This window comes from Melanotaenia boesemani, chromosome 11, assembly GCF_017639745.1.
Source record: "Melanotaenia boesemani isolate fMelBoe1 chromosome 11, fMelBoe1.pri, whole genome shotgun sequence".
Taxonomy (NCBI): domain Eukaryota; kingdom Metazoa; phylum Chordata; class Actinopteri; order Atheriniformes; family Melanotaeniidae; genus Melanotaenia; species Melanotaenia boesemani.
The window spans coordinates 36,913,016-36,928,311 of NC_055692.1; the positions used below are offsets into that span (position 1 = coordinate 36,913,016).

The following is a 15,296-nucleotide window of genomic DNA, read 5'->3' on the forward strand; positions in this document are numbered from 1 at the left end:
GAGGGTGGTTAAAAGAAGTTCAGTATGTTTCTACCCACATTTTATCTTGTTGGGAGGTAATCTCTATTCTATAACTAAAACAAATTCTGAGATTTTTGTGGAAACAAGACACATTCTCAGCCTGGTCAAAAATAAATGGTCCTCCAGGAATTTAACTAAGCAAACTTTCTATCGGATAATTCCTGCATAGGTTTATCTTTCAGCTGCAGCAAGTTATTTTAAAAGGATAAAAGGCTTCAGGTCTCTAGGGAGCATAAAGACTGGACTCTGGAGCCTTGGAAGAAGGTCATGTGGTCTGACGAGTCCAGATCTACCCTGGTCCAGAGTTACGGAGCATCAGGGTAAGAAGAGAGGAGGATGAAGGGATTCAGCATCATGTCTAATGCTGCTGTACAAGCCTGTGGAGACAGTCTATGATCTGGAGTTGCTGCAGTTGGTCAGGTCTGGGTTCAGGTCTAGGTTCAGGTCAAGGTTCAGGTCTGGGTTCAGGTCTAGGTTCTTGTCTGGGTTCAGGTCTAGGTTCAGGTCTAGGCTCAGGTCTGGGTTCAGGTCTAGGTTCAGGTCAAGGTTCAGGTCTGGGTTCAGGTATAGGTTCAGGTCTGGGTTCAGGTCTAGGTTCAGGTCTGGGATCAGTTCTAAGATTAGGTCTAGGATCAGGTCTAGGTTCAGGGCTAGGTTCTGGCCTAGGATCTGGTCTGGGTTCAGGTCTGGGTTCTGGTCTAGGTTCAGGTCTGGGTTCAGGTCTAGGTTCAGGTCTAGAATAAGGTAAAAGGTTCAGGTCTGGGTACAGGTCTAGGTTCAGGTGTAGGTTCAGGTCTGGTTACAGGTCTAGGTTCAGGTCTGGGTACAGGTCTGGGTTCAGGTCTAGGTTCAGGTCTGGGTTCAGGTCTGGGTTCAGGTCTAGGTTCAGGTCTAGGTTCAGGTCTGGTTACAGGGCTAGGTTCAGGTCTGGGTTCAGGTCTAGGTTCAGGTCTGGGTTCAGGTCTAGGTTCAGGTCTGGGATCAGTTCTAAGATTAGGTCTAGGATCAGGTCTAGGTTCTGGTCTAGGTTCAGGTTTAGGTTCAGGCCTAGGATCAGGCCTAGGTTCTGCTCTAGGGTCAGGTCTAGATTATGGTCTAGGATCAGTTCTAAGATTAGGTCTAGGATCAGGTCTAGGTTCAGGGCTAGGTTCTGGCCTAGGATCTGGTCTGGGTTCTGGTCTAGGTTCTGGTCTAGGTTCAGGTCTAGGTTCAGGTCTAGAATAAGGTAAAGGTCCAGGTCTGGGTCCAGGTCTAGGTTCAGGTCTGGGTACAGGTCTGGGTTCTGGTCTAGGTTCAGGTCTGGGTACAGGTCTGGGTTCAGGTCTGGGTTCAGGTCTAGGTTCAGGTCTGGGTACAGGTCTAGGTTCAGGTCTGGATACAGGTCTGGGTTCAGGTCTAGGTTCAGGTCTGGGTTCAGGGCTAGGTTCTGGCCTAGGATCTGGTCTGGGTTCAGGTCTGGGTTCTGGTCTGGGTTCAGGTCTAGGTTCAGGTCTAGAATAAGGTAAAGGTTCAGGTCTGGGTACAGGTCTAGGTTCAGGTCTGGGTACAGGTCTAGGTTCAGGTCTGGGTACAGGTCTGGGTTCAGGTCTAGGTTCAGGTCTGGGTTCAGATCTAGGTTCAGGTCTGGGTTCAGGTCTGGTTATTCCTTCTTCCATGATGGCTCAGTGCAGGATTCATGGGGCTCAGACTGTGAAAGAGTGGCTCAGGAAACAGGAGGCCACCACAGAGTCCAGACCTGAACCCGATTGAGAACCTCTGGGATGTGCTGGAGAAGGCTTTGTGTAGTGGTCAGACTCTCCGTCATCAATACAAGATCTTGGAGACAAATTAACTCTGGATGGAATAAATGTGGTGAAGTTCCAGAAGCTTCTAGAGACGATGCCTCAGCGAATCAAAGTTTCGGGCTCTGGGAACCTCCACATGCTGAACAATGTGGGGCCCAACATGGAGCCTTGAGGAGCTCTGCCTGTCATATTTGGCAGATCTATAGTTACCAACTGATATAAAGTCGTTGGATTGTATATATCTATACTGTGTGTGTGTGTGTGTCTATATATATATATATATATATATAGACACACACACACAAACACATATATATGTCTGGTACATCCCATGCAGGGGTTTTTCTCCCATGATGGCTATGTGTTATATTTACTCACCTGAGGTTGCATGACTTTATACACACACATGCACACACACTCATACCACCTCTTACAGCTTCACCTTCATCTAGAAACTAACTCTACGTTCACACTGCAGGCTGGAGTGACCCAAATCTGATTTTTTGGCCCTATGCGACCTGTATCTGATCTTTTCATGACAGTCTGAACGACACAGATCCGATTTTTTCAAATGCGACCCAGGCCGCTTGGATTCGTGGTCCTATATCCGATACGTATCTGATCTTTCGCCATGCGACGGCCAGGTCGCATTAATCCGACCTACACGTCATACACATCATTGTTTATAAACTCTTATCTGTAAAGGCCTGACACCACTCTCCACCACTCCTGACTGCGACTCCTTACCCACGTTTCTCTGTACAGACGTTGCTGCAGCAGCTCCACAAAATGTCATTTTACCGTTACCGTCCATGTTTATTTCTGCAAACACGAAGACGTCACACGCTCGCTCACTGTCACGTCGTCGTGTCTTCTACGCATGCGGGACACTTTTGGTGCATAAGGTTCATACAGGAGATCACACACAAGTCGCATTTACGTGGAAACGTGAACGGACTCTGGCTTTGAATTGAGCACCATGCCCTGCAGTGTGAACCTAGCCTCTGATATAAACAGGAGTAAGTATCCTGAGGGCTCCAGCAGCCTTTCCAGCTTCTTCAGTTTATCCAGATCAGCTGGTTGTTGCTGGTAGAATTATCAGCTCCATCATGGACCATCTGTAGAGGAAAAGGAGGCTCTCTGAATCAGCTGGTGGGATTAGTACGACGGTGGTAACTCAGTTCACATCCGCAGTAGATAAAATGACCTCAGTCTGGTCCGGAGAATCCTCTTTCAGAGCTTTAAAGCTAAGCTGTTTCAGTTTGTTTTGAAGAAGAAAAAAGCAAAAAGTGGATTAAAATTGGCTTTAATGGGAAAAATGGGAGCTTTTACTTTTAAGCCATAGCCAGCACTAGTGAGAGTGGAGAGTAAAAAAACTGGTAAAACTGCAGTGATGGAGAGCTCAGGATCGCCACCAACACCTGGGTGAGTTTTCACCTTGTAGATGGGTGGAGGAACACCCTGCCTCCTCCTACACCAACCTCCTTACTGTCCTCATGTTGACTGTTACATTCTGCTGATCTGGAAGGTTTCTGCTCCGCCGTCAGGTACAAACATGAGTCAGATGTTTCCACCTGACGGTCAGGTTATTTAATGGGCTGGTCTGGTGGTCCTTTGCTCCAAACAGCAAAAAACAAGAAAAACTGAAAGACGTCTGCACACAAACACACTGCAGTTAAAACTGTCTGTGTTTGCAGGTCACAGTATGGCTCAGACAGGACAGATGGACTACTCTAAAGCATGGGAGCAGTACTATAAGAAGCTAGGCAAGTCCACGCACACACCAGCACAGCCATATTAAACCTCTTCGGCTCTTAAGGGAAGACAGTTTGTTTTAAAATGGCGGGAATCAGCAGAAACTTGAGTTTTTGTTCCAGATGTCCAGTTTGTGGAGCAGCTGGTAAATGTGTGTGTTAATGTGTGTGTGTGTGTGTAGGTCAGCAGAACCAGCCTCAGAGCCTGATGACGGACTACAGTAAGGCCTGGGAGGACTACTACAAGAAACAGAGTACGTCAGCTGAATTACCATTTCACCTGGTTTTCATAGATGAAACTAAAGAAATGAGAACAAGTGATGTCTCCTTGTGACAAAGAGCCTGAAGATCCAGTTTAAACCGGTTCTTTGTTAAATTTTCTGTCGTCACAACTCTGGTTCATCCCTCGACTTAGGAGCCTTTTTCCCCTGAAAGATTCAGAGTTAAGGCCCATTTATGTTGGACGCAGAAGACGGACAGTTTCATCCGTCTTCTGCGTCAGTTAGTGTGTAATTGGGTCAGTTTTCAGGGAGCTTAGCTATCCGTTGCTTAACGCAGAAGACGGAGCAAAACCACCGGAAACCACGGGTGCAGTGCAGAGCAGAATAGCTGAAATGTGACCAGCGAAAGAAACAAACCAAAGAAGAAGAGAATGAGGGAGGAAACAAAACAGCAGAAAAAGAAATTGTGCAAGCTTTTGAAGAAAGGATGTTTTCGAGTATTTAGGGCGTGTTGGGCGGGTGGAAACCGCTTCATAGCGACGCTTTACTGCTGCTAACCGGTGTCTGGAACTGATGTCGGCTCACGGGAGTGAACTCTAAACTCCACACTGCCCCCTAGTGGAGGAATTGACCATAGCAACTCAAAATATGCATGGAAGCATGAGGACAACAACATTTGAAACATGTGTCGCTGTTTACGTACGTAAGGGAGCAGAAATAGGCCTTCAGTGTCAGAATAATAATGTGTGCTTGGTATTGTTGGATGTTCCCTTTGACGTGATGAACTTTGTGTTGTAGGTCAGTCATCCCAGCAGAGTTCGGTGCCAGACTACACTGCAGCATTAGCAGAATACTACAGACAGCAGCCCTACCTGTGGAACCCTGCCCAGATACAGGTAAGACAGGAATCTCCACATTCACCTGAACTTAACCTGCAGCATGTCAAACACACTCAACAATGATGTCATTTCCTGTTTCTTCAGGACCACTAGAGGCTCCTCCCTCACCGGCTCATGGCCTCAGATGGTCGTCTACAGCAGCCAAACAGGGGTTTCCAAGCAACGCTCTGCCGCTTCCTCCTTCCTTTTTGTAGAGAAAACTAAGGATTAACTGAAAATCACAAACTCTTTTCTTTCTGTTTTTTAACCTTATAAAGTTGACATTTTGTCAGGCAGATTTTTTTGGACTAGCCTCCGGTCTCTCCACAGCATAGACCTGTTTTCCTTTTTTTTATCAAACTTGAACTTAAAGATGTATCCGTGTGGCTTTGAACAAAACAAATCCAGTATAATCTATATTTTGTCTAGTTTTATTTTCCAAAAAAAAAAAACGGTGTGAGGCTTAGCAGTCTTGAGTAAGAAAATCAGATATTATTTTTGTTTATGATAATGTTTTAAAGCATGCGTCAAGATTGTGTGTTGACTCTCAGTTATTATTTTTTATTTTGGCATAGATATATTTTAATAGCGTTGGATGGAAATGTGATGTTTTACCGTCAGAGACGAAACTATTTTGTACTAAATCTGTGCTCGCTGGGTCCGTTCTCAATCTAATTTTATCTGTTAAGTCACCATCTTGGAGGTGCAATGATGCGTTTATTGTATTTTTGTTCGATGATGCTAGTTTTTATTCATGTATCTCTATAGTGATCTCTTTAGGTTTTATGATGTAATGATGAATAAATGACGATTATATTGCGTTGTCTAAAGCCAGATCTCTCTGTGGTCAAGCACTTTGTGTCCTCACAGAATTTAACCTCAAGCCGACATGTTTCCTCACCTGCACTTTTATAGCAAAAAGTGGGGATTTACTACTTTCTTACAGAGGAAATCGTAATTATTGTCAGTTCTGCATTTTTATTTCGCCGTGATGTTTTTGGACAAACTGTTCTGAGCTCAATGATGAAGTAATTGATTCTATTAGCAGCGTGTTAGCAAAAAAGTGTTACCCCTGCTGTGTGTTAGCCGAGCGGCTGTTTGTTTGTTAGCTGAACAGTCATGTGCAAGCTGAACATGACATTGGGTGCTTCTTGGTATTTGTTTTTTGAACGGGTTTTACACATATGATGTGAATGAATGTAGGGAAAAAAGCGGTTTTTAGATGTTAGCTAAATGCGTTGGCATAAGTTTTCATTATGCCGCACTTAGGACGTATCACACAGTAGAAGGAGGACAAACAAAGCATTCATGTCAGTTTGATGGTTAGAATTTCGTATTAAAACATCCAGCATATATTCCTATTTAAATATTATGTACACAGTAAAATCTACTAATCTTCTGTTTTGACTTGTAGCCAAACTGACAAAGTTCTTACGTTTTTAGCCCTTTATCTGCTTGCACCTCATAGCTGGCTTTAAACAATTCATTAGCAGATTTTCATCACCAAACAGGAACAAAGTGCATTAGCTCAGCTTTGCATTAATGGTCCTCTCCTTTCACTACACTACTAGCATCAAATAGACTCGTTTACAAATTTTCATCAGCTTCACCTTGCACTGTGGAAAAATATTCATGTTAGCCTTCCAAAACTCAAATGTGAATTTTGTATTACTAAGATGGCCGAAATTAGCAGACAAAATTAGTAACCTAACTCTTAAGGAAACAAACCAAGAACAAAATGCCCCCAGAAGAAACTGTGCTGGTGTTAGCATTTAAATGTGAGCACTATTATTCAAATCAGGGACGTAATGAATTTAGATTCACTAGCAAAGTGTCACAAACTGCACTTTTGGGGGTTAATGGTCATCTGTTCGCTCTACACACAGGGCTAGCATCCGATAATGAGTCAGCATTTGCAAATTTTCATTTGTTAACAGGAAACAAATTTGCATTATGAAACACAAAAGAAAAACATGTTAGCCATTCAAACAAGGAAATGTAAATTTAATAAACAGATATCCAACATTTTGATTAAGATGTAATGTACCTAACTTAGAGACAACAAGACAAAATCTAATCTAGTGTTAGCATTTATATAATGGCACTCACACCATCAAAACTCCTATGTAATCAATTTTTTTAACGATCTGCCTAAAACACAAGCTTAGCTTAACAACCTTCAGTCTGCTTTAATCCAATGGCTAACCTTGTATGAAAAGTCAGTTTCAGTGAATCCAACACAGGTCCACCATATCTAGCTCAGAGGGATTTAACGTTTGATAGCAAAGTTAGCTGGCAGTTGTGTGTTAGCTCTATGTTGTGTTTATCTTTGGGCTGGATTATTCTTCTCAGATGTGAAGCTGTTGTGTTGCTGTTGTTGCACAAATGTAATTATATTTTCTGTTTTTCTTTTATGAACCCAGCAGAACTTTGGATCTACTGATTAGCTTATTTAAAGCGCATTTGTTAAATTTGAATACTTTTTTTTTTTTTTTTTTTTCCTTTGTTTATTCGAGCCCTGTGGTTATCAATGCATCCTTTTTAAATTCTCATACTTTAATTTGCGTTTTTGTGTGAGTCCATCTTTCTCTTGTTAGCTTGCGTTACTGGTGAATTAGCCAAACATTGTGTGGGTTAGCTGTACGGTGCGTGTGCTAAGGTCGGATGATGCTAACTTGTTGAGATTTGTCAGATTTATTCATCTTCCTGTAAATACATACATATTTACATTTGGGTATCTTTGTTGGGGTGTAATTCCAGCCCAAGCATTGTAATATGTTTGTCTGCGTTGTGTGTTATCTAAACTTTGTGTGCTAGCCGAATGTTGTGTGTCAGACCACAGAGAGGTTTGTCTTGTTGAGGGAGATCTGCCTGTAGAATTAAATATTGAGTCAGTGGTTCTGCTTACTGTACATTTGATGATAATGATGCTAAAAATGACAACAATGATGAGTTCTCCTGTTCATTTAAATCTTATGAATATTCAGTTTGTTGATGAGATACTATGGTTTTTTGTAAATTTCCACTCTGGCGGGTGCTCTCCATTTACAAAAATATGTTTGTTTTTTTTTCTCTTTTTTTTTCTTTTTTTGTTTGTTTGTCCTGTTAATGACATTGTTTAATTTACATGTTGTCTAACCAGTTTGCAAAGACAAGCTGAGTTTGTAATATTCTCAAGACTGCTAGGCTGTCTCTTCTCCTCGTCTAACTGGGTGCTGCCGCATTCAGAAGCTGGCAGGGTTTGTTGCTTTTCAACACATCTGTAATTGGACCAGAACCATGACAAGCTAAGCATTGTCATCACAAGTGTGTTGAAGTCCTGCTCCTAGTTTTTGTGGCGGTTCCTGAGGCGAGGAGAGCTGTAGTGAATTATTAAATCTGTTGGAGTGGACTTGGTCCGGTGTCCGGTTCTGATTCTAGACTTGCTGTGGACTGTTTGTACCATCACAGTCACGTCTTGATGTCCCAGAACCGGATGTGACTATGCCGGTCCACTTCAGCATGAAGCTTCCCGACATCTGGTCCTGAAGACGGGAGATGGGGGGCTTTTGGTTTCATTATTTCTGTTCTTTTTCTAATGGACAGACGTCCTAACTGTAACCTACAGATTTTTCTATTAGATTCTATTGACAGAGTTGTCTATGAGCCCAATCCACGTGACTGTTGGTGGCCGAGGAAGATCATGATGATGATGATTAATATGAGGGCTAATAAACAAGCTCATTCTTTCTGACTGTTTGTTCGTCTCTAAACACAGATTTAGATAATTCTATGAAAATCTTAAGCATGGTCCAAATTCTGTTTACTGGAAGATAAAATATCTCTTTTAAACAAAATTGCTCAGAAAAGATTCCATTTAAAAGTTTGTTATTTTAAAATGAGAGAAAAAACAAGTATAATTGTCAGTGTAGGTGGGTAGGAAAATAATTACAAGTGCTAAAATTTCCTGAAATTCGAGGAAATATCTAGAACTAAGGAGGCTCTGTTGGGAGGTCCTGAAAGTTTTGGTTTAGTAGAAAAAAAAAATTCCCACATATTTAAATTCACATTAAGACCTAATCCAACATGCAGTGAGTGGATAAAAGTAGAGGATGTTATCTTTCAAAGTTGCAGACATCAAGAGACACATGGGCCATTTCAAGCTGGGATCCAGTTCACCCACAGCACAAGACCAGCCTAGACCAGTACCTTTAAGCCCCTAATACTGCTGGGACAATCACAAGGCTGCACGTTAAATGCTAGCTCTGTCAGGTTCCCTGTGATTGGCCGACAGCCTGTTCAGTTACCAGCTGACTAAGATCAGAAACACAAGAATGTACCTATGTTATTTAGAAAGAAAATGCTTTTACCTTAGTAAAAAAAAAATAAAACATCCATCCATCCATTTTCTTCCTCTTATCCGGAGTCGGGTCGCGGGGGCAGCTGCCTATGCAGGGAAACCCAGACTTCCCTCTCCTCGGCCACATTCACCAGCTCATCCGGAGGGATCCAGAGGCGTTCCCAGGCCAGCCGAGAGATGTAGTCCATCCAGTGTGTCCTGGGTCTCCCCCGTGGCCTCTTTCCGGTGGGACGTGCCCGGAACACCTCACCAGGGAGGCGTCCAGGAGGCATCCTGACCAGATGCCTGAGCCACCTCATCTGGCTCCTCTCGATGTGGAGGAGCAGCGACTCTACTCTGAGCCCCTCCCGGATCACCGAGCTTCTCACCCTATCTCTAAGGGAGAGCTCGGCCACCCTGCGGAGAAAACTCATTTCGGGCGCTTGTATTCACGATCTTGTTCTTTCGGTCATTACCCACAGCTCATGACCATAGGTGAGGGTAGGAATGTAGATCAAGAGCTTTGCCTTTTGGCTCAGCTCCCTATTCACCAAGACAGACTGATGCAGACTACAGAAGCATCATTGCATCACTGCAGACGCCGCACTGATCTGCCTGTCGCTCTCCCGCTCCATCCTTCTCTCACTCGTGAACAAGACCCCGAGATACATGAACTCCTCCACTTGGGGCAGGACCCTATTGCAGACCCGGAGAGAGCACTCCACCCTTTTCCGGCTGAGGACCGTGGTCTCGGATTTGAAGGTGCTGATTCTCATCCCAGCCGCTTCACACTCGGCTGCGAATCGCTCCAGCGAGAGCTGAAGATCACGACCCGACGAAGCCAACAGAACCACATCATCCGCAAAGAGCAGAGACCCAATCCTGAGGCCACCAAACCGGATCCCCTCGACACCTCGGCTGCGCCTAGAAATTCTGTCCATAAAAGTTATGAACAGAATCGTGACAGAGGACAGCCTTGGTGGAGTCCAACCCTCACTGGAAACGATTCTGCCTGCAATGTGGTCCAAGCTCTGGCACCATTCGTTCAAGGAACGGACAGCTCGTACAAACGGGTCCGGCACTCCATACTCCCGGAGTCCCCCACAGGGGTCCCCGGGGGACAGTGTCGAACGCCTGCCCCAAGTCCTAGAGGTGGCCTGTGAGGTTAGCCAGGCTGTCTGGTAATTAGGACCTGATATGAGTTTTTCCACAGCTTGTTCTAAGATGTTTCTCTCTGGTTTAAAGTCTAGATACTTTTTCTTGTTTCAGGAAATCTCACCGAGCTGCACTGGCTGATTAATTCACTGGATTATGGTCTGAATCAGCAGTTTGAGTGTGTATTAAGATCACATCTGCAGTGAATGAAGTGGTTTTACAGGTAAAACATGATCCCAGAGTCTTAGTGAGATAATTTAACTGAGTGTAAAATAACATGATTTAAGTTATTGTAGCTACCAAGTAAGAAATAAAAGACATGATTAATGATGACTTAATCTCAGAAAAACGATGAGAAAGCCCTTATAGCTGGATTTCAGATGGTAAGAGTTGGTTAGACAAAAATGGAGGAAAACTGCAGAGAAAATAAAAGTTAACAAAAATTGAAAAGCAAGCTTCTTGATGAGGATGTCAACAATTCCAGGCTGAAAAGAGATGATCAGCTGGATTTAAACAGAAAACTTTCCTTTTAGGTTTTTTTCTTTATTTAAAGTAACTAACAGGTGTAAAACAATAAAATTAGGTTGATTTAATTTCCAGGAAATAAACTCTTAGAATGTCATCTTAAAATGTGCAACATGGATCATTCACCAAAACAATCTGCCGTAGTCTAACGAGACATTTTCATGTATGTATGTATGATTGAAAAGTCCTTTATTGCACAGATCAGCCGCCCAACACAGCTGAATGACGCTGAATTAAAGTGGAAATGTGGAAATGATGAAGCCTGGTCATTAAAATCCGTCTGTAACTGGGGTTCGGCTCCCAGCTTGGACGCTACATACAAACGTTCATACAAGGAAACCTCTAAAATCCTCCTCTTTGCTAGTAGCAAAGAAAAATTAGTGGGACTCAATTAAAGCATCAATTTAATTAAGTGGAGGCTTTGTAATTAATTAATCTCCATTAATCACATTTTAATTGCATAACGATGCAACAAAAAGCAAAATTTTTTTCATTTAAATGTATGTTCAATTCAGTTCAGCTTTATTTGTTTACCCACCCTTTACAATTCAAGCCTTTCTTTTCTTTTCTCCTGAAGTTCTGACTGAAGACACAACCGCAGTTAGCTCTCTGCTACTAGCTAGCTCTAGCCAGATGGGCTAGCTCTTTGAACAGGGTGAGTGACAGCGTGGACAGCCAATCACATTAGCCAGAAACAAAAGCACAGAGCCAGTCAGAACAATTTAAACAGGATAAAAGGTGGGTCTAGTAGCAGTGCTGTTGCAGATAGTGAACATGGATCTCTCAGCTGTTCGTGTGAAGGAAAATCACGAGACAATTCAGTAGCTGTCCCTCCTGTCCCTACCCAGTTGTAAACTCATACAAACCAGTTGTGGTGGAACTAACTGGTGAAATTACATCTCACGATGGCCCATTTCCAACTTGTGGGCTTAAAAGACAGAGGTACTGTATTCCTTCTTTTACTTTTAGTAAACAAGGCGTTTCAGCCAGGTCACCGACCACACAGATGTGTCGGGCCAAGAAAGGAACTGCAGATTGGGCTCGTTTAGAGTGGTAAGAGGTCTCCACCGATTTGAGAGGGCTTTGGACTTGATCTCAGGTCCAGATTAGAGTTGGGTTTAGGGTTCAGCGCCACAGACCGACTGATTGCGGGTCAGTGATCAGAGCTGCCATCACAGCAGCTCCCTGTGTTCTGACATGAAAAGTGGGATTTATCATTTATTCATGCTCCCAGAGTGCAGACAGATGGCCGGCTGACTGTGATGTCATCCTCATTAAGACATTACTGTAATCACACAGCTGACCTCAGGGTAGTGATGAAGGCCTGCAGCTCCTCTTCTACAGCTTCTGTTTCATGGATCATGAGCCAAGAGGCCCCTGTTTGGGCCCCAAGCACAGATTCCCAAACATAGACAACCACACCAGCTCCATGTCTCCATCTCTGACATCTTTAGATTTGAAGGTTTAATAAACACGTAATTCTAAATGAGAATTTTCTGTAAAATTTCTAGAAATTCAGATATGTTCTAGACCAGGGATGTTAAACATACGTCCAAGGGCCAAAACTGGTCTGCATGAGGGTCCAGTCTGGTTCCTGCGATGCATTTGGTGAAAATGAAAATGACATTGAAGATATTAACTTCAATTTATTAATGAAATAAAAATATAAAATAATCCTTAATTTTCCACGTGAGTTTTTATTTTTATTGTTTAAATGTTAAACATTTTCAAGGCAGGGGGACAACTTGTTCTATCTTTTATATCTTTCTTAGCTAATAAATCTGACTTCAATTTATGGTGATGATCAGGATTATTACACACATGTGGACATGTAAATAAGTACAATAACTGAATTCTATAAATGATAAAAATGAGCCAAAACATTGTTCAAACTTGTTTTTCTCCAGAAATTTCAGGGTGTTTGTAATGTTTTCTGAAAACATAATTCATTAAACCCAAACTGTATGTGGCTTCTACACTAAAACGGTTTTAACTCCCATGTTCTAGATGGTAAAGGTTGGCAGTGGTTTCAGGTTCTGTTCAGGGACCCGGTGCCTCATAATGCATGATGCTACTGACAGTCCCCACAGACACACAAGGACAAGCGTGAGTGTGTGCTGTGGTGCAGCTCAGTGGTTGTAAAGTACAGGAAGGAGCTCGGTAAGTACAGATGAACTGTAGACCTGATTAAACATTAAAGTAATGGTGATCTGGACAGAGGCCAAACATTTCCCTGCAGCTCAGGGACCAGCAGTAGCCATAAACTATCTGCCTGACTCAATCAAGCAGACGTTTCTGGACAGCTGACACGTGGCTCCCAGCTCATTAATGATCTGCTGTAAGAGGCATTCAGCATTTCTCAAACAAGCCAACTCTTCGCTTAAACTCAAAGTCAGGTGAGTTTCCATCTAACACATCTTGTCTGATGCAGGAAAACTGCTCCTCCCAGACGAGACGGCTGTAACTCCTGATTGCTGATCTGAAAAGTCTCCATCTGATCCAGGATGCTGCAGCGAGGGTTCTGATGAGGATCATCATCAGAGATTTCTCCAGTTTCATCTTCTCTTCATCGACTTTCTGTTAAAGCCAGAACAGAAATTATATTTTTTCCCTCATATTTAAAACTCTTAGTGACCCAGATCCACTGGATCTTAAAGATCCCAGAGTTCCAAATTTTTCCATCAGAGCTTTACTCTCAGACTCAGGTTTACTGGTTCCTGGAGGTTCTACTAGTAGAACGGGAGGCAGAAACTTCAGCTATCAGACCCTCTCTGTGGAACCAATTCCCAGTTCAGCTTCAGGAAGCAGGGCTAGGTCCTGATAGAGGTTTTCCTACCTGGTTCTGGTCCTGATTGAGAGTTTCCTTCCTGGTTCTGGTCCTGATGGAGGGTTTTCTTCCTGGTTCTGGTCCTGATGGAGGTTTCTTCCTGGTTCTGGTGCTGATGGAGGTTTCTTCCTGGTTCTGGTGCTGATGGAGGGTTTTCTTCCTGGTTCTGGTCCTGATGGAAGGTTTTCTTCCTGGTTCTGGTCCTGATGGAAGGTTTTCTTCCTGGTTCTGGTCCTGATGGAGGTTTCTTCCTGGTTCTGGTCCTGATGGAGGTTTCTTCCTGGTTCTGGTGCTGATGGAGGTTTCTTCCTGGTTCTGGTCCTGATGGAGGTTTCTTCCTGGTTCTGGTCCTGATGGAGGTTTCTTCCTGGTTCTGGTGCTGATGGAGGTTTCTTCCTGGTTCTGGTGCTGATGGAGGTTTCTTCCTGGTTCTGGTGCTGATGGAGGTTTCTTCCTGGTTCTGGTGCTGATGGAGGTTTCTTCCTGGTTCTGGTCCTGATGGAGGTTTCTTCCTGGTTCTGGTCCTGATGGAGGTTTCTTCCTGGTTCTGGTCCTGATGGAGGTTTCTTCCTGGTTCTGGTGCTGATGGAGGTTTCTTCCTGGTTCTGGTCCTGATGGAGGGTTTTCTTCCTGGTTCTGGTCCTGATGGAGGTTTCTTCCTGGTTCTGGTGCTGATGGAGGTTTCTTCCTGGTTCTGGTGCTGATGGAGGTTTCTTCCTGGTTCTGGTGCTGATGGAGGTTTCTTCCTGGTTCTGGTGCTGATGGAGGTTTCTTCCTGGTTCTGGTCCTGATGGAGGTTTCTTCCTGGTTCTGGTCCTGATGGAGGTTTCTTCCTGGTTCTGGTCCTGATGGAGGTTTCTTCCTGGTTCTGGTGCTGATGGAGGTTTCTTCCTGGTTCTGGTCCTGATGGAGGGTTTTCTTCCTGGTTCTGGTCCTGATGGAGGTTTCTTCCTGGTTCTGGTCCTGATGGAGGTTTCTTCCTGGTTCTGGTCCTGATGGAGGTTTCTTCCTGGTTCTGGTCCTGATGGAGGTTTCTTCCTGGTTCTGGTGCTGATGGAGGTTTCTTCCTGGTTCTGGTGCTGATGGAGGTTTCTTCCTGGTTCTGGTCCTGATGGAGGTTTCTTCCTGGTTCTGGTCCTGATGGAGGGTTTTCTTCCTGGTTCTGGTCCTGATGGAAGGTTTTCTTCCTGGTTCTGGTCCTGATGGAGGTTTCTTCCTGGTTCTGGTCCTGATGGAGGTTTCTTCCTGGTTCTGGTCCTGATGGAGGTTTCTTCCTGGTTCTGGTGCTGATGGAGGTTTCTTCCTGGTTCTGGTGCTGATGGAGGTTTCTTCCTGGTTCTGGTGCTGATGGAGGTTTCTTCCTGGTTCTGGTCCTGATGGAGGTTTCTTCCTGGTTCTGGTCCTGATGGAGGTTTCTTCCTGGTTCTGGTCCTGATGGAGGTTTCTTCCTGGTTCTGGTCCTGATGGAGGGGTTTCTCCCTGGTTCTTGAGAAGACAAGTGTCAATTGGTTCTGTATAAATAAAATTGAGTTGAAAGTTGATAAAAATGTAATTAAACTTTAAAATTCAGGAAGATCTGGTTTGTAAAACCTGCTTGTTTCACGTAAATGTTTCTGCAGGAGCTGAAACGACGGATTTAATGAGATTCATTCTCATTAAAGGCTCGAAGTTTTCTGTCAGTCAATCAGCAGAAAGTGAGACAATAACACAAAGATGGTGATGCAGAAAATCACTGCAAATAAAAAACGCTCCACAAAGTCTGGGTTTGTCTGTTTTCCCTCGCGGGGCCTCTAAGCTCCTCCAGGGCCCGCTG

The 15,296-nt window shown here is 43.8% G+C and overlaps 1 protein-coding gene, 1 long non-coding RNA gene and 1 pseudogene across 9 annotated transcripts in view; 2 read left to right on the forward strand and 1 right to left on the reverse strand.

Moving 5' to 3' along the window:
* Nucleotides 1-8,391, forward strand: part of LOC121649372 (far upstream element-binding protein 3-like) — a 47,173-nt gene extending 38,782 nt beyond the window's left edge. For 6 of the 8 annotated variants that reach the window (XM_042000167.1, XM_042000169.1, XM_042000170.1 and 3 more), the window contains exons 16-19: nucleotides 3,503-3,571; nucleotides 3,742-3,813; nucleotides 4,579-4,676; nucleotides 4,764-8,391. In XM_042000167.1, coding sequence (XP_041856101.1) covers nucleotides 3,503-3,571; nucleotides 3,742-3,813; nucleotides 4,579-4,676; nucleotides 4,764-4,772 — 248 coding nt within the window. In that variant the 3' untranslated portion in view covers nucleotides 4,773-8,391. The remainder of the gene's footprint in view (nucleotides 1-3,502; nucleotides 3,572-3,741; nucleotides 3,814-4,578; nucleotides 4,677-4,763) is intronic. The other 2 variants (XM_042000173.1, XM_042000174.1) reach the window with 1 other exon arrangement.
* Nucleotides 1-15,296, reverse strand: part of LOC121649383 — a 543,071-nt pseudogene that overhangs the window by 217,607 nt on the left and 310,168 nt on the right.
* Nucleotides 412-1,208, forward strand: LOC121649390. The gene is made up of 3 exons (XR_006012111.1): nucleotides 412-441; nucleotides 622-693; nucleotides 1,019-1,208. It is a non-coding gene; the product is annotated as an uncharacterized LOC121649390 (long non-coding RNA).